This window comes from Benincasa hispida, chromosome 1, assembly GCF_009727055.1.
Source record: "Benincasa hispida cultivar B227 chromosome 1, ASM972705v1, whole genome shotgun sequence".
In the NCBI taxonomy this organism is placed as follows: domain Eukaryota; kingdom Viridiplantae; phylum Streptophyta; class Magnoliopsida; order Cucurbitales; family Cucurbitaceae; genus Benincasa; species Benincasa hispida.
The window spans coordinates 3,975,175-3,994,912 of record NC_052349.1 but is presented as its reverse complement, the minus strand read 5'-3'; the positions used below and the strand labels follow the sequence as shown (position 1 = coordinate 3,994,912).

At 32.2% G+C, this 19,738-nt stretch overlaps 2 protein-coding genes across 3 annotated transcripts; both read right to left on the bottom strand.

The window, feature by feature from the left end:
* Positions 1-287: 287 nt before the first annotated feature.
* On the bottom strand, positions 288-8,248 carry LOC120085590 (probable magnesium transporter NIPA2). Its single transcript, XM_039041650.1, has 9 exons — positions 8,063-8,248; positions 7,734-7,931; positions 7,486-7,542; positions 5,541-5,631; positions 5,016-5,176; positions 3,931-4,058; positions 3,698-3,835; positions 1,952-2,044; positions 288-755 (listed from the first exon to the last, which is right to left on the bottom strand). The coding sequence occupies exons 2-9, from the start codon at positions 7,858-7,860 to the stop codon at positions 579-581; spliced, it is 972 nt and encodes a 323-aa protein (XP_038897578.1). The 5' UTR covers positions 7,861-7,931; positions 8,063-8,248; the 3' UTR covers positions 288-578.
* Positions 8,249-11,406: 3,158 nt separating this feature from the next.
* LOC120088158 (serine/arginine repetitive matrix protein 2) lies at positions 11,407-18,274 on the bottom strand. 2 transcript variants are annotated; one of them, XM_039045274.1, is made up of 9 exons: positions 17,122-18,274; positions 16,128-16,571; positions 15,396-15,918; positions 13,811-14,991; positions 13,577-13,711; positions 12,967-13,488; positions 12,539-12,600; positions 12,160-12,315; positions 11,407-11,765 (listed from the first exon to the last, which is right to left on the bottom strand). In XM_039045274.1, exons 1-6 carry the CDS (start codon positions 17,645-17,647, stop codon positions 13,481-13,483), a joined length of 2,817 nt encoding a protein of 938 aa, XP_038901202.1. In that variant the 5' UTR covers positions 17,648-18,274; the 3' UTR covers positions 11,407-11,765; positions 12,160-12,315; positions 12,539-12,600; positions 12,967-13,480. The 2 variants fall into 2 exon arrangements, with proteins under 2 accessions (XP_038901202.1, XP_038901197.1); XM_039045269.1 differs by having other exon boundaries at positions 11,453-12,315.
* Positions 18,275-19,738: the final 1,464 nt, after the last annotated feature.

Sequence of the window (19,738 nt, the reverse complement as noted above, 5' to 3'; positions counted from 1 at the left end):
GAAAGGTAAAAGGAGACTATAAACAATATCATTAGGCTCAGTCGTATCATTGTATATATCAACAACAGTCAAATTAATCACTGTTAAATGAACTTTCTGTCAAAATAATTACAATTGTTGAATCATCAAAACTAAATGTTGGAGAGTGAGAGAAAGAGAACATGATCGATATTGAAATCCCCAAACCTAGAATTTCTGCCAGAAATTTGAAATTGTGTCCTCAAATGTTAGCTAGTAACTTCTATTGAGTACCTTGTTTACCACAACCTATAACGTATATTGTATGATTTTTCTTTTAAAAAAATTAAAATTTGAATCTGTACCTCACAGATGAAAAGTGAGAGAACCAATCCCTTGAACTCCATTTGCCTTTTGCTAATGTGCCACCTGGTTTGCTTCTTACAATAAATTAACAAGAATCTTCCATACAAAAAGCAATGATCCCTCAATGATGAGTGAATTTGTATATCTAAACAAAGTCTTTTGGAGGGGCTATGGATGGAAAGAGATTGGGTTTGTGATGCTCTGCTCTTCATTTGTTTTTCTTTTTCTTTTTGTTTTTTTGTTTTGCTCTGCTGCTAGTCAGAATTTGTGTTCGTAGTAGGTCGTTTCGGGGACCTAACGACAATTGGGCCATCGGAGGAAGGAGAATTTCCCATATCCCTAGTTTTATGTAGGAGAAAAGTTCCAGAAAGAATGGTAACGAAACCGCATAGTTCGGTTGCAATTTGTGATGCATTTTGTGAGTCCCATTCCTGTTGTAGGTAAAACAATCAGAGAGAGAGGGAAAAACATAGGGATTAGGTGAGAGGGGGAAAATAAGTAGAAATTTCCGCAGAGATGGTTAGCATTTAGAGCTTAACAAAACTAGTCAAGTAGAAATATTGTGTACAAAATATCTAGAGGTTGACCCGACCAACATAAGACTTTGATGGCAAAACACAAACATTAACTCAATATCATAGGGAGTATAAAAAGAATAGTTAAAAGCATATGCATAAGGGAATGTTTGAATGTATTGAAATGGTTAAAATCTTCCTCTTTTTAAGGTTGGAAATGAAAAAAGTAATTTTAATTATTTCAAAATTCCTTTCAAACATGTTTAGGAGTGATTCATTAAAATCATTATGAAATATATTTTAGACTTTGTTTGATAACTATTTCATTTTTTTTATTTTTTAAAATTAAGTTTATTTCTTCTCAATTTCTTTTAGGTTCAATTCTTAACCAAATTAAAAAAGAAAAAAAAATTTTAAAAGCTATTTTTTTTAGTTTTTAAAATTTGACTTATTTTTTAAACTATTAGATAACGAAAAAAAAAATTGGAGGTAGAAGTAGTGTTTATAGGCTTAATTTTTTTTAAAGAAAAAAACTAAAAACCAAATGATTATCAACCGATATCTTAATCATTCGAAACTAACTTTAATGATATGTAAAATTAAATATTAAACTAATTTTGAATGATTAAAGCTGAAATAGTATTCTTGAGTTATTTTGAAAGTTTTTTTTTTGACAATTTCAAAATAACTCCATTAAGATTGATAGTGTGGGAACTAGAACTTGATCTTTTTATGATTGGATATGGACAAAAACATGATGAAATTAGTTGGTAATTTGGAGCATAAAAAAGGTATCTATTCACTGAGAATTACATGCCATTCCACTATATGAATATAATTTTAAGTTTCTTTTACGAGTGCTGAATGCTATGTTTGTTTGCAATACAAATTATTTATAGTGTAATAAGCATTCATTTACATAATATTAATCCTCAAATTATTCATATTATTATTATTATTATAAAGAGAGAACACAGTTTGGTACTATTATTATACTGTTACAAATAAACATTTTTTAAAATTATATAGACACATAGACATGAGTGAAATGGTGATCATGGTAAGTCCAACTGATAATATTTTAGGGAAAGAAGAAATATGGTATAAATTACCTTGAACATAATCATACTGGCAAGGATGGTGAGTGATGTGAACATCACATAGTAAACTGGAGATACAACAGCAGTGTTAAAGGTGTCCAAAGCCTGCAGGATTTAATATAAAATTACACCTTTCATGTTGCCAACTTAAAATAAATAAATAACAATAATAAAATAAAATACACAGTACAACTAATATATCTAAACTAAGATAGAAACAGTACAAAAATACAACGTGATAAATAAAATACACAGTACAACTTAAAATAAATAAATAACAACAATACATTAATTAAGGAAAACAAAAGAGAAAAAAATGGAGAGAAAAACTTCCACTCTCTAGTCACTTATATATACTGAGTAAAAACTACCAAGTTAATATGTGCATATGGATCTTAAAGATTTTAAATTTGGTATGGTCCATACTCGTTTTCTATCTCAATAAGGTATTTTAAAAATTATTTTTAAATAAGATATTAAAATTTAAAATAAAAAATATGTTTCTCCCTCACTTCTCGTTCTCGTCCTCTCTCTCCTTCCCTTCCTACGCTGTTTTTTTTCCCTCTTCGATGTCGATCGACGCTAAGGAAAATCGACTCTGCCCGAGAGGGAAATTCTGAGAAAAGAAACTCCCATTTGTTAAAAGAATGCTTCAAGAAAATTTTCTCCCTATTGAGTCCACCCAAATCCCCTGTTTGTTTGGCTATTGAGAAAATTTCAAAATAAAACGAAGAAGAGAGAAAATCACGTCTCCAAAAGTTCAAGTTCCCAGTTTAGATACTAAAGCAATCAAATTAACAAAATTCTCCCATAAAAAATCTAGGAAGAAAGAAACCCCCAAACCATAGTCCCTTGTTTCATAGTCATAACCAATGGAAAACTTTTTAGTTCCTCAAACTAGAAAAGGAAACAAACATCAAATCCCAAAATGAAACCCTCGAAATCAAAGATCAAAAACGACTTCAAATCCCAAACTTTTTAGTTTTTCCATTTTGAATTTAAATATGTTTTTCAAATAATTAAAAAACCTAAATAATGTAAAAAAAAAAAAAAAGAAAAAGAAAAATAGGATGGAACTTTTAAACTTATTTTTTAAAACTTGAGATCTAAAACGACTAAAATGAAACCTTGGGACTAAATGTACCCATTCCTGATACTAACTTGACTTTATAATATATATATATATGTACTCTTTATTTAATATGGAGATTTAGATTTGATAATTTTATGTATTTAATTGCTTAAAAAATAATGAGATTGATGCATTATGTTCTTAAATTTATTAGGGAAAAAAATATCTTTTTTATGATTAGATTTTGAGTCTAATTTTTCATTTTCAAAATTTTATAAATTTACCTTTAAGTTTTGAATTTTATTTCAATTTAGTTCTAGAGTTTTAAAAAATACATTTAACAAACTTATTTTTAGTTAACACCCACTTTTAGTTTTTTTTTTTAATATTTATTCATTAATTTAAAAGAATTAAATTAATTTTCAATAATTTTTTTTATCACTATTAAAATTAATTTAAAATGTTCTTGAAGTTATTTGGGTTAAGCATTTAATTGGTTTTCTTCTTCTTTTTATTTTCCTTTTTCTATATAATATATTTTACGGAAAAGCATCCCTAATACACTCTAAATATGCAATAATTACAATGTTAGTAAGCAGAAACATGTATAGGAATAAATCAAAAGAAAGATGGAAGTGAAAAGAATGAGAGGATTATACTGAGAAGGCTTGGAGTTGAATATTTACCTTGTTTAAGTAGTTGACCTGTAAAATGCTACCTCCTACCACAAGGACCGTAAAAAACCACGTCTCAAAGTACTTAAACTGATTCATCCCTGAAAACGTCAGCTTAAGTGCAATTCCTACTGCTTTTACGCTCATAACCTACAAATTAATTCGAAACTAATTAATTAAAAGACGGGGAAAATTGAAAATTATAAACATGTATGAACGTGAGTGATGTGATGGTGAGAACAAACCGTAAGAGAACCCATGAGAGAACAAATTCCAACATAAACAATCATGTGGGTTTGTCCAAATCTTGGAACATATCGAACAATGAGAACAGCAACTAGAACCAAAACTATGACGGAGTATACCAGAAAACCTGGTAACAAACCAAAGTATTGTGTTAATTCTCTAAAACACCAAAGATAGAATAAAGTAAAAATTGAAAAAAAAAAAAACAAAACAAACATAAACAAAAAACAAAAACAAACCAAAACTCTCGAAATTTATTAGTTTAAATTCATTAATTTTGAGGAATTGAAAAGATTAAAATCTTTCAAACAGCACAAATTTTAACAAAAATGTCATTTAAACACCAACTTTCTATTAAAGCTTCATTAGCTCCGTATTAGGCGCATGATTTATATTGATTAATTAAAAGCATATGAAAATATTTTCATTGATGATTTTTAAGGAAAAATACAACTTTGATCCCTAGGTTTTAATTTGGTTTCTAGTTAACCCTTAAATTTCAAAATGTACACATTCAGTCAATAAATTTGGTTTATTTTAGTCTATAGATTATAAAATTTTACAAATTTATCCTTGAAATTTGAACTATATTCTAATTTGATCATAATTTTCAAGATTTACACTTTTATCCTCGATTAATTACTAAAAACTCACTTTCCGTTTTTAGTGTTAATGTCTAATAATTACTTAAAAAAATTAAACGAATTATAATTAATTAAATTTTTTTAATCACTAGTGAAATTAGATTTAAAATGTCAACATCATAATTATTTTGAATTAATAGGTATTAATGTCAATTACTAAAAGTAAGTATTTAACGAAATGACGAGATTAAAATTGTAAATCTTGAAATCTAGGGATCAAAATTGAAACAAAACTCAAATTTTAAGGATAAAATTGTAATATTTAAAACTCAAGGACTAAATTGAAACAAAACTCAAAATTTAGTGACTAAATGTGCGATATTTTGAAATCTATGGATCAAATATAATTTAATTTAAAAATTCAGGGACCATATGAAGTATTTTTCTTATTTTAAAATAAAAGCCTTTCAAAAGGGTAAATTAGGAAGGAAATGAGAAACCTGGCTCCGTAGCAAGCACCCAAACTTCCTTGACGGATTCAATATTTCTTTCCTGAGGAGCATGCAAAACAATAGTTGTTGATCCCACCACACATAGAGCACATCCCAGCATGCCGAAGATATGTAGCCTCTCCTCCAAAATGAAATGAGCTAGTACTGCACTGCAGAACGGTGTTGCTTCATCAATGTATTCGCACAGTTTAGCACACAAATACGATTGAAATATCAATAATGAGATTTCTGTTTTTCAGATATGTCAATGGATATAATTAATATAATATCGATATTGACAAATCTGTTAAAAAATATATTTTAATTAATGGTCAAAGTTGTGTATTTACTTCCAAATCTAGCTATAGATCCTTGTCATTGTTATTCATATCCATATTCAGATTAATAGAATATATATTTTCTTAGATCAATGCCGAATCTTCCAACTTATAAATATATCAATATATCCACGGCCATGGATGTTTTAAGTGTATATTGAGTGGTATTAGAAGTATCAAAGTTTTCTTTATATACCTGAAAATTATACTTAAAGCTCCCAAAGGAGTTACGAGAATTGCAGGAGCATAAGCATAAGCAATGAAATTAGCAACCTCTCCAACAATCACTACACAAAATGAAATAAACTTATTGTTAGTAGAAAATTCATAAGCAATCTAATAATAGTATATATAAACATTCAAAAGCAATCTAATACATGCATCTCGCCTCTGTTTTGGTTATTTAAAAAACAAAACCATGAGAATTATCTCATTGAACCTATTCTTACTGTGATCAGCAAATGTTGTTGCAGTTATCCAACTCCAAATCACTCGTTTCAACAGTACGCAACTCAAGAAGCCTTATATTGATCACATCTTTAAAATTCTTCCAAAATACATCTTTAATCGCTCAAATTTATTTTATTTTTAAATACAATTTTCTTTTTCATCAAAATTGATTTTGAATGAATAAAAAACATATTTAGGAGTAATTTTGAAAATGTAAAAAATGATTTTAACTATTTCATAATCTTAAAAAGCATAGACACTAACACGCGACACGAATACGACATGACAACACATCAATCTATAACAAAGTAGGACATGACATGTTGGGGACACGTATTTATTTATTTATTTTTAAAAATAAATGTATGTGATATATTGTGAAATTTGTGCACATATATTTAACAAAAAATTATGAAAAAATATAAATGGAAAAACAAGTAAAGATAAAAACAAAAGTTTAAAACAGAAATGAGGAAAAAAAACAGGAAGAGAAATCGCATAAGTTGTCGGCGGTCGTGGGTCTTGAATTTGAAGTGACCAGCATCAATGAAGTTAGAAAGAAGAATTAGGTAACATAGTGAGTTTTTTATTTTTATTTTTTTAAAAAAGGTTGTAGGTAGGTGAAGTGTGCTAGTCTGGATAAGTGTGTAAACATTCTAGAATTTTGAAAAGGTTGGGCTGAATAGTTAATTTTAAGCCGAAATGCCTACCAATAGTTAGGTCTTGTTTCATTATTTTTTTTCTAAAAAAAATTGTATATAGAGTGTCCTTGGTGTGTCCTAGACGTGTCTTGGCGAGTCCTGACATGTCAAAAAATTAAAAAATAATAATAAAATAGTTGACATGTTGGTGTCCGATACTAACACTAACGACACCAACATGTCGCTATTTTAGAAGTGTCGGTGTTTCTTAGTCAAAATCACTTCCAAACATATTATGTAAGTTCTCATAAAAAAATCCTATCAATAATTATCCATGTTTGATGGACCAAGTATTTCATCAAAAAGTGAATGAAACCTATTACAGTTGCAACATGTGTGCTCGTCCCTTCTCTTGGTAATTAAAAATAAATATATGATTCTGTGTGGACAAAGAAAATGAGGGAGGAGGAAAGGGAGAGAGATCCAAGATATGTTTAGGACATATTTAAGGGTAATTTTGAAACGGTTAAAATTATTCTTGTCAGGTATAAAATTACTCTCCAATCCATCTTTAATCTACTCAAAATCAATTTCAATGTTTGATTTTTATATTTTTCATGCAAGTTTTATATCATTAAAATTAATTTTGAATGATTAAGAATATTTTAGGATTGATTTTGAGAACTCCCAAACATGCCATTAAGCTCCCACATATGGTAAAATTAGAAAAACTCATAATTCCAAAGGGGAAAAGCAGCGGCAACTAATTTGTACCTTTATATTGAAGCATGCATATCCATAGATAAGAATGCTTCGACTTCCTAAATCTTAACTATTTGGAATTGAAAAAAGAAACACTCATAGATGAATCAGCTGGAAAAAAAGAGATCAAACACACACGAGCAGAGTTTGAAAACTTATGAAACAAATATCACTTCAAGTGCAAGTGTAATAATGCTTTCTTGAGGACAACTGCTAGTTTTAGCAATTCGAGGTTTAAACAGAACAAAATTATGAATAAGCAACCAAATAAATGAAGAAGAAACTTACTACTTATCATCCCAGCCCACCACATAGGTTCATACAAATACGAATATCCTCCAGAACCTGATTCACTTGAAAACAAGTTCAATAAAATAGAAGAATTCTAGAAATTATCAAAATATCGTCCCTAACTACACACAAAGCCCTATATCAAAATCATGAACTAATCGCTTCTACTTTTACGCAAACATGAAATTCAACTATTAAATCGAAATTATTCAAAGATGATTGAAGTATTCTAAAAGCAAGCAAACCTGCTCTGGTTCCACTACTACCGGCTTTCATAAGACCTTTCTTCTTGATAATGAAGCTACTACCGATGAAGATACTCGAAGAAACAGCAAGAATGAGGCCATGAATGTTATCGGAAGATAATCCCATTGCTTATAGAAACGGAAAAGAAAGACTCAGAGATAATCTTCCGATGCCGAAATTGACGATCCGGATGGTTCCTGTGGATTGAAACATCACGGAATTTCATCAGAGAAAGCAAACGACGATGCATTATTATTACTAGAGGTACATATATGAAATTGCGTTTGATTGAAGGTAATTGCAGAGAGAAAAATGGCGGAAATCTGACCTTCATAACATCAAATTGTTGATGAATCTGGAAGCTGGAGATCGAAGAAGGAACGAATCGGATCAGAAAGTGAATGGAATTGGAAAGGATAGAAAGAAGGGGAGAAAGAGAGAGAGAGAGAGGGAATGTGGGAATTGGAGGCGCTAAGTGGCAAACGGTGAATCCGTTACATTTGTTTCTTTTTTGATTTTTAATTTTTAATTATTTGTTTTAATTTCACAAAAAGAAATTATGGGCCACAATTTAAAACTTTCGCCTCCGAATCCCGCGTTTCTTTTGCTGTTGCTTGACGAAACTGAAAAATCCTACGACGTCGTTTCATTTCGTTTCTTGTTCTTCCTGTCTCTTTTCCTCTCTGTACTTTGGATGGGAATTCGAACGTCCTCCACAAGGTGAAGGTTTGAAATTTTGTTCTCATGCATTTAAAAATATTGTCAATTATGTTGGTGTTGGTATTAAAATTGATCGTCTGATCTTTCACTGTTATATCAATCCAAACTTAATCATCATGGATTGGCTTAATGATCGAGAGAGGTCATAAATTTGATAAAAGACACGGAATGAGTTCAATTCATGGTAATTACCAACCTAAGATTTGATAATCTCACAAATCTTGTGAGATTAGTCAATGTGTGTATAAATTGGTCCAAACACTTATATATATATATATTAATCTGAACTTAATCATCATGGATTGACTTATGAGATTAGTCATTGTTATATCAATCTGAACTTAATCATCATGGATTGACCTAATGATCGAGAGATGTCATAAGTTTGATAAAAGACACGAATGAATTCAATTCATGGTAATTACCAACCTAAGATTTAATAATCTCACAAATCTTGTGAGATTAGTCAAATGTGTGTATAAATTGGTCCGAACACTTATATATACACATATACACATTTAATTTGATGGATAAAAGTTATGAAGTTGTTGGTGGTTGAGTTGGAAGCAACAATTTCAGAGTTTTGATTGCCTTTTGTATCAATCTCATAGCTTAGAAGTGATTTATAATTTATGTTAGTATATTAGTTTTTATTATGTATTACACCTTCAATTTAGAAAGAAGATAATATATCTTTATCTAATGAGTTAGGTGCGTGAGTAGACTATAACTACTTTTTTAGTTCATAGATCATTTGTCTTTGTATTCAATTTCTAACACTAAAATTTTTATTGTGTTTGACAACATATAAGAGTGAAAAGTAATTTGAATCTATGACCTCTTTGATGTATATGTTTTAAAAGCTAAGATATGCTCAAGTTGGCCCTATGATGATAAAATGAAGGCTTATCCAATAAACTCTTAATGTCTCTATCAAAGGCAAACTTAGAACTAACACAATGTAGGAGATAGTTTAATTTTTATAAACAAATCTTATTAGTTCTTTTTTTAAGTTTTACGACAAATAGAGTTGGACGCCTAAATCTTCTACATTTTGATAAAAGATGTATGTCTTAACCCATTAATCTATACTCAAATTAGATATAGGTTTTAAAATATAATTTTATTTTTAAAAGTGGACAAAATTATTTGAAGTAATTAATTTTAGAGCATTTTTTATTCTTTCTTTTCTCAAGTCAATAACATTTATTATTTCTCAAAAAGAATATTTATTATTGTATATTGATAAAATAAATAAAATAAAATGTTGTAACCTCATAATGTCCAAGAATAATTAAGTGGTACTTTAAAGACAAAATTTCTTATTGTAAAGCATGTTAATATCATTTAAGGATAGCGTAAAATGGTAGCATTTCTAATGGTAAGAAATGTCAATATCATTTAAAGATGGTGTAAAGCCCGTAGCATTAAAATATTAATTAATAAAATAAAATTTATAGTGTGATAAGTAAATTAACGTCAAAATGAGATTGACTTAACGAAACCTTTTTCTCTAGAGGTGGAAGCTTGGTCTCCCATCTTGCAAATGTGATACTTAATACTGAAGCAACTCTTTTATCATCCTCAAATAAATTTTCTTCCTATTCATATGTCTAGGATTGCCTTTCTTCGTATAAGGATCCATCATTACTAGAAAAAATTGATTTGATTTTTTTTTTTACGAAGGTGTTGAATTAAATACATAGGATAGAAGAATCGAACCTCTAAAATCAAGATTAGTGGTACAAACACTATGCCAGTTGAACTATACTATTTTAGATTTGTTTTGATTCTAATTTAGGAAGCAATACTAAATGAGAGAGGTAAAACGTTGGGGAATTATTTAAGATTTTTTCTTTGATTACTGTCATTATTATAGTAACTCAATTTTTTAAATCCTGCCATTATTATAGTAACTTTCTTTTTTAATTCCTGTCATTATTATGGTAACCGAAGCATCGATGTAATTAGAATAGCAATTTGGCACAATATTTTTTTTTTTTAATTTTTTTAAGAGAAATAAATTTTATTAATGAATGAAACAAGGAGAAACCAATGCCTATAGGTGTATGTGTATTACACGAACGTTCTTCAATTTGAAATCAAGGACAAGCTGTAATTGTTAAACAGGCATGAAAAAGAATAAATCCAAAAAAATATTAAAAAAAAAAAAAGAATTGAGAATGTCCCAAAGATTCAACCACTCCTTTCACCATCTTGAAAAGAAAAAACTCAAAAACTATAACGAAAACAAGTCATGATAACTTTTTGGCGCCATGAGATGGATGTCCCACCAAAAGGAAAGCTAGGAGATGATAAATGTCGTTCGACAAGGCCAAATACCACACAAAGGCATCCAAAATCGTTTCTCAATTAGCAGGAAAAAAATACCCAAAATCTCAAAAAGATCGTTGCACACATAATACACGGAGGAGAAAGATTGAGTTAAGGCATTCTCCCTTGAATAAAATCATCTCTGTGTTTATAGCTCTGACTGAACTCCCAAAGAAAGATCTTAATCTTCCTCTGATAGAAGCCATGTCAAATCGCTCAATAAAGGTTATTTAGAAGACTTAGAAAAGGTCTTGCATAAGAAATTCAGGAGTAAAAATATTGAAAGAACCGAGAGGTGAAGACCAATAATTATTTATATTTCAAAAATGGATGTAAGGAGATGAGATAAAAGCAATCCATCCAACTATTTCCAAATCATTAAGCTTCCATCAAAGAATCAAATCTCAAACTGCAGATGCAGTAAGACGAAATAAAGAAGAGAAAAGCCGTAGCAATAACTCCACAACCCAACCAAGGATTATGCCAAAAACTGAAAAAACTATTTCAAATAACACTAATTTAAAAACATACCAAAACAAGTAGTAATTTTTAACAGAGATGAAAGGGAAGCACATTAATTTGTCTGTTAGATTACTATGGGTCGTTATGACACAAATATTGGCAACAGAAGCATCCTGTAGCTAGACATTTATAAGAAATTAAATGCAAAATTTAAAAACTAGTTTTTAAATCTCAAATTGGAGCAATCCAGGACAAGGAAAAAAAAATCTGAACTTCTTAAATCCCAACTATTCATCAAAGTTGATGCAAAAAGTTCTAACCTATCCTAACCAGGTTATAGCATAAACATGATGAAGACTCAACCTGTCAGGTTCAACGTTATAGCTCGGTGCTCAATTCCTTCAGAAACAATAGACCGTGCACAAACTAAGACATTGACATCCACCTCATCCAAGTCGCAACCCGAGTTTGAAATCAAAGACTGCAGCTCTCATACCGTCGTTTTCCAGGTTATCCTACCAAGAAATTATTTGAAAAGGAAAGACGAGAAGATGGGGAGTGGGCGGGGAGAAAAGAACAAACACCAGAGAAAAAGACTAAACAATTAAGTTTTTACCCAACCAATATCTACCACTACACTACACCCAACAATCAGATAAATTACGTGAAGCTTAGTCCAATATTCTCCCACAAACAATTCACAATCAATTTCATCAATCATGGTGGTATTTTTTAAAACTCAAAGGCTAATTATTATTATTTATAGGAAACAGAAAATTCAAAGACATTATGTGCTACAAAAAAAGTCTATAATTAAAAGAAAAGAAAACCTGTAGCCATGCATCGAGTCTCATCCAACATGCATTTCCCTATAAATATCTTCAACCAAGCAGTTGCATACAACATTACCTGCCATATATATATATATATATATATGCAATTCACCGCGATTAAAAATTGCTTCCAAGTGAGTCAGCCATTCTGATCATACCCAGAAGGAGGAAATTTTGATGCAATTTATCTCAGCAACATCTGGTTTCAACCGACCTTTAATGATAGCTTGGCCTAACGAAATAAAATTTGGGAAATTGGAGGAAAAGAGGAAAGGAGAAAAAAAAAGGAAAAAAGAAGACAGAAGAGATATGAGGGAAGAAGACAACAGCACCAGAGCAAATTGTACTGCGTAAAAAAATGTATAAGATGTTCCAAAATATACAAATCATCGTGCAAATGATCCAGGACTTAAATGGAAGGTTGCTGTTAATAACTTCCCATCACAAAAGCATACCTTCGTGTAAACAAGAGAAAATCAACCCCGACAAACCTCCAATGACAATCACCCCGAATAACCTGCATGTATATTGGATAGAACAGGTCCAACGCCCATTCAAATGGATATTAAAATGAAACCCATGCATCGGCCACATCAAAAGAACTTCTAGTGTGAGCACTAAAAATTCTAACCTAAAACAAGAGGTATTTTGATTGTGCATAGGAGAAACCCTAAGAAATATAAACTTGAAACTCATAATGAGATCGACTCTTTAGCCCCAACCATGGTTGTCCTCTCAGCACCCAAAAATAAAAATAAAAAATAAACAAAAATAAAAAAGGAAATACCAACATACTTCAATTCCTAAGTTAACAATATCCTTGTTCAAATAGACAATTCTATCGAAAATTCACCATGTAAAAGAAGGTCATAGTTAAACATACATCAAGTAGTAAAAGAAGCTCGCTACAGATACTGGGTGTCTTGTCTCGTAGACAAAAGAACAGCAATACTTCAAACGCTTAAAGCAGACCAACATCAACTGAAAGAGTCTAGACTATAGCCTGCCAACCTGCAAAAGATAACCAAAGACAAAAGACATGGATGAAAACTAAAAATCAGAATTTTCTGAGCACCCAAAGAAATGGAAACAAATCTTCAATCAAGTAGCCCTTTCTCAAATGAAGTATGCCCCCGAATACGCCAACAAGCCAGCCTGAAATTGCTGAGCGTGAAATTTGACCTAGGTTATCAAGGTATTCAAGTCTGCAACAATCTTCTATTCATGTGATTCATGAGTTACAGTAAAGCATTTCCATGTCAAATTTTAAATGTAACTCCATCTCCTGAAGGTCAATCACCAGAAATTGCATCTGTATTAAGGTGACATCGAGCATCTACTGTCAGCATTATCCAATGAGAACTTGAAAAACTACAACCTCCATTAAACTCTAGTCTCTAACTTCCTGCGTTAACACCCATGAACCTATTTGTATAAATATTCATTGCAATTGAAAATGGGAAACCCAAAAGAAACGCATTTGCTGATCTTACCAGCTAAATCAACTTGCTCAACACCAGCCACTTCGATTTTGCTTGGTTCCTCGACATTAGAATATTGGGAATTTAAACCTTCTCTACCCTGATCTTCTCCTGGTATGTCATCCTTTGAGAGACTAGATTCACGGCCTGAAAAGATCAATCCATATCCATCAATGTTTATATGATTCACGACTCTTTAATTGTTCATCAATATTTTGATATCTTAAATCATTTAATTGTACTTACCTCCTACAGGTTCTAGTATTGATTTCTCTCCATGTTTAAATTCATTTTCCTTCGTACTTGGAGATAAATTACTTTCTCCATTTTCTCCTGAAATTGACCTAGACCTCTGTCTCCCATGATGCTTTGAATTTTCAGCTATATATCCATTATCTATATCAGTAACATCAACACGAGGCTTATCTTCAGGAGAGAGTGATCTCCTACGTTTTGATTTATTTTCATCAGAACTGGTAGGTGACAACCTAGTCACTTTTTGCCGTCCAGCCTCAGGAGATATAGATCTGGATGACCTTCTATCATGATGCCTCAACTTTTTGTCTCTGCTTCTATCTGATTTCTCCCTCCTGTGATGCTTACCATCTACAGATTTTGACCTGGATCTTCTTCTGCTACGATGTTTCAGTTTTTCATCTCTAGAGCTATCCACCTTACCATCAGGGAGATGTTTACTTTCTGAAGAACTTGACCGTGATCGCCTTCTACCATGATATTTTGATGTGGTATCATCAACCTTTTCCCTAGAATTTGATCTAGACCGCCTTCTATGTTTAGAAATGTTCTTGTCCATGCTTCTAGGCGATGATCTTCTTTTACTATGCTTGTTTTCCAGCGAGGCAGATCTCGACCGCCTTCTATCCCGATTCTTTGACTTTCCATGTCGCGTTTCATTAATTTTTTCATCAGAATGATGCTTAGTCTCAAGAGATTTAGACCTTGACCATCTTCTATGTTTTAGTTTGTCACCATCATCCTTTCTTGGGGATGATCTGCTTTTCCCATGATGGCGACTAGGTGATCTTAAATCAGAATGATCTGATTTCCTACCTCTTTGTGGTGAACGTTCACGCTGGTGACTGGGAGAATCAGAACCTGCTCGGTATGATTTTCTTCTGCGAGGACTTATGCTTCTACTTCTATTTTTCCTTGAGATGGGTGAACGATGACTTCTTGATCTATCTAGATCACGCCTTCTAGATCTTTCACTAGCATCTCTCCCTTCTCTATAAGCCCTCCTATCATCTTCATACCTAGAATAATGGCGAGATCTCAATGGTGATCTAGATCTATGATCTCTTGAGTGCCGATACGGAGGTGAATAAGTTGGAGATCTCCGCCTACTTCGGTACTTAATAGGTGATTTTGATTTGGATTTTGACCTCTCCCTGGACAAGGAAGGTGACCTGCAAAGAGAAGGGGGAAAATCAAAATTATACTTATTAAGATGGAATGAACTCAACTCGAAGAGGATAGACCCTGGACTTTATACACATGACATACGACACAAGTGAAAGGCATACAAATTCATGAGCAATTTCCTTCCTGCCAAATCAAACATGTGGAGAAAGGGGATGATAAAATGCAGTTGTGGTATATTTCAACAGAATAATGTGGTTGATATTATTGAATAAAGGATTGAATAATTTGAATTTATCCAAGCCATCAATGCTCATTGCTTGCAAATTCAAGTCTCTTGAATTTACTCAAGAACCCTGAGGTCCTTTGTCCTATTTTATTTTATAACTCAAGGCAGGGATATATTATGTATAGCAGAGGGTGCAGGATTGATGATCTCACTATAGCATACCTTGATTTTTCTTTTGTCTCAGTTTCTTCATTCCCAATTCCATCAACTTTAAGTTTTTTGCTTATTTCCGCTGCTCTAGCTGCTGCCAACTCTGTTGCAGACTTCATAGTTGCTGCACGATTAGCAGCCTGCTGAGCTGTCATAGTTTGTTGCATCAACAAAGCCTGTTGGAATTGCATTTGTTGCATGGCTACAGCTTGCTGCATCATCATGGGCAGAGAAGATGAAGCAAGTGAAGGGTTCACCGCAGCTGGTTTCTGTGGAAGCGACTTTGCCATCTCTACATTTAAAGGTCGACCTCCAACATCCATATTGTTCAATGCCAAAGCAGCAGTAGCTTCTTCGGGCTTTGAGTATTCGATGTAAGCAAAATGCTTTGAATCAGTAATGGTACATTCAACAACAGTTCCACAAAAACTAAAAAGTTGCTTCAGCTGTTCCACGGTGAGAAGTGGGCTTAGATTGCTAACTTGCAATGTTCTCTTCAGTGCATCAGCAGCCTTTCCAGATTTGTCAGATGAACCTTGCCAGAGAAACATCGATAAATAACCAGAAGCTCATTAAAAAATAAAATATATAATTTATGCAGTCTAAAAGTTAAACGACAGAACATAAGAGAGCCAAAACACAAACAAATGCACCTCAAAACACCGTAAGGTACATTTCAAAAGAGAAGCACAGGCACAAATAACCAAAGAGTAAAAATTAAATTATCCCAAAAACTAAGAATACCAGAAGAGTCTTTGGCAGACTGAGCTTGTTGAGCTTGCACTTGAGCAGCATGGGCTTGAAGGGCTTGGGCAGCAACAATAGCCTGAGCAGCTGCCATAGCAGCAGCAGAAGGGGCCATAGGCACTTGACTGATAGTTCCCATGCTGGTTGTTGCAGCTATTGCAGTCATAAGCAAATTGTGAGGTGGATGATTTAACTTACAATCTGTTTTCGCACATTGACCATTAAGGTATTCTCGACATACTTCTCCAAGAGATGCTCCAATTCCAGGCAAGATAGCACCACCAGAAGCACCAGCTACAATGCCTGGAATCATTCCCATCAGCCCAGGAAACGCCCCCGAAACAGACCCTGAGTAATTAGGCATGTTGGGCATATTTTGATTCACCAAATTTGGAAATGAGGATGCAGGAGCTAATCCCAGGAGTCCACCAGAGCTTGTTCCTGGTTGGTGACAACAGATAGCTCAGTCATAGATAACATTGCATTGCAGACTGAATCAGACAGATGATTCGATAAGATATGAGGAAGATCAAAGCAATTAAAGATAGCCAAGGAATTAAGTTATCAATGTCTAATAAATATTCATACCAATTTTTCATTTCCTCTTCTCCCTCGCCATCTTTATTTCATTTTTATGTCCAAACATCTCAAGTACAAAAATACAAGTCACATTGAAAGAGCACTGCCACACTAGCCACCTGGTTCATCCAGTCGGCCTATTCCAACTAACAGAGTGAGTAACTTTCCTTTTTTTCCCTCCATTTTGAATTCACATGCATTATCTTTCTTCTCCAACTCATTCATTCAAATACATGAAGCATAATCATATAATAATTACATATCATCAAAATATCCTAATTAATTCTCAATATCGCATGAAACATTCAGGACTTAGGATATTCTATGCACTTAATAGATTAATCAAACTTCAAAACCTCTAAAAACTAAATCTATAAAATAAGACCATGAATATTACATAATCATCGAGTACCTGCACTAAAGAACACTGGGAACGGACTACCCATGATTGGTCTTCCGTTGCACTCAATATTAACCATGTAATTTCCTCTTTTTGGCACCACATAAGTTATCGTATATGTACCATCATTCATATCCTTCACAATGCCATCTTGCTCGGTTCCACCAACACCTACGCCAGGTGACACCTTTACTTTAATCTGTGCACCACCATGGGGAACTTTCCTCCCATCGACATCCTTAGTTACCACAGTAAACGAAGCTGGCACACACGCTGTGCCACCAGCTATGCCTGCTCCAGCTGCTGTGCATCTAGCAGGGTCAACAGGGCCAATCGGCTTGTGTTCCAAGTCCTCAGTATCTTCAAAATCACTATCTGAGGATGCTGCTTCTTTTGCAGGAATCTTATCTACGCCTTTAAAAGTAGCTTCGAAAGCAGCTTTAGCCGCTGCATCTTTCTCAGCCTCGCTCTTCAGTTTCGCCTCTTCAGCCTGCTTCATCCAGATTGGTTTCGCAACAACCAAGTTACGATCAGCCATCAAACCTAAGTCTCCTCGATTATTATGTTTGCGTAAATATCAAACCCTTAATTTCCCCCCAAAAAGAAAAAAAATAAATAAAACTAAATCAAATCAACCCACCAAGGCTTCCACAACATCAAAATTCGCGCCACGGAACTCTAATACCTTGGATAGCGGGAAGAATTCCAATAACAACACACCAAACTTTACCCAAACAGATCAACAAGTCTATAAAATCTCAGACGTTCAAATACCCAATCCGAACAAGAAATTTCCCGCTCGTTTGCAGAGAAGACTAAGTTTCGCCAATATTTTCCTTGTAATTGTTAGCGCAAACATAAAACATAAAAACGAAAACGAATCCTTGTAGTTTCCAGGAAAATTAAAGAACAGCAGAGAGAGTAATCCCTTAATTTCCCAGGAGCCAATGAGTAAACCCTAGATCTGGTGGAAGTCCGATGAAGCGAGAGCCAACAGCGCGCTATCGATGAAGAATGTCGAAGGAAAACGTACCTATTTCGGCGACGGCGATGAGATAGGGCGCGCGATTGAGTGGAAGGAACGAGGAGGACAAGTGGAGTGGCTTCTTTGAACCCCGGATTTTTCTCCTCTCTGTGATTAATTTTTTCACCAATTTTTTTTTTTTCATTTTTGTTAAATCGCAAAACTTAGGTTTATAATGGGAATAGTTTTACTTTATGATAAGAATTTAGTTCCATTTGATTTGACGAAATTATTTATGAAAATTTTATTAAATTATAGATAAGTTTTATTAAATTATAAAAATTAAATTCGATCTATAGCAATCAATTTTATAATTTATTTTTTTTAATAATGTTATTTCTAATTTTATATGAAACATGTTTAGGTGTTGGCTACTTCCTTATCCCTTAATTAAAATTTATCATATGACAAATATTTATTTAAATAAATAAAATAAAATTTTATTTTATTATTATGCAATAAAGGAGGGATACATGAAATATAAGGGTAGCTAATATTTGTCAAAATTACTTTTATCATTTTTAAAATTACTATATAACATATTTTTAATCCTTTCAAACTAATTTCGACGACATGAAAGTTGTATTTAAATATGCAAAATTTAATATTAAGTTAATTTTGAGTAATTAAATGAATGAATTCGATGATTTTAAACCATTCTCAAGCATACACTAAAAACATTACTTAGATTTTTTTTTTTTTTTAACTTAAAAGGATTCAAATTTCCTCATCTTTACTTATAGTTATTTGATGGCGATATGCCATGTTGGACCATTGGTAATTTAAACTCGTGTTTTAAAAAGAAGACAGAAATAAATTTCTTGCTTGGTTTTGGTGAAAAACTTGTGATATAAATTTAAATTTTGTAAACTGTGTTTGGTAAATTTTATTATCTAAAAAAAATATTATTGAATACAATTATTTCTAGTTGAGAATCTTGATGAATAAATATTGTTTAAAAGAGTAGAATAAGGTCAATCGAGTTGGTGCTTAATCCTAAGCCGATGGAATCTGATTAGTCGATTCTCCCAAGTGTTGTTATTTGTGAGGGAGATATTTCCGAATTGTTTGGCTTGACCCAATAGATTATTTATTTATTCGATTAATAAAATACTTTTTAAAAGAATGGAATAAGGTCAGTCGGTTTAGTTTGAAAATTTTGTGTTCTATTTTGTAATTTCTCTTCTTCCCCTATAGATTAGGGGTATTCAAAATATCGATCAACCCAATCTAACCCGTATAATTTGGGTTGGATTATCAACTCATGTTTTACCTAGTATAACTCAAACCAACCCGAACAAATCTGAATTTATTATTAACTTTAAAATATATATTTTTTATTACTTATAACACAATTATTTATATATATTTATTTTAATTTTATTTAATTCCAATATTTTTTTAATATTGTATTTTTCAACAACTCTTAAAAGTAGTTTTTTTTGCATTATAGAAAGAAAATCTTCACTAGATAAATTGAAATTGAGTTGTTAATCTTAATTCAATATATAAAAATAATTAAATTAGATTTTCATATATTTACGTTTGCTTATTTTTAGAACAAAATTTTAAATACATGACCCAATTAACCCAAACCAACCCAAC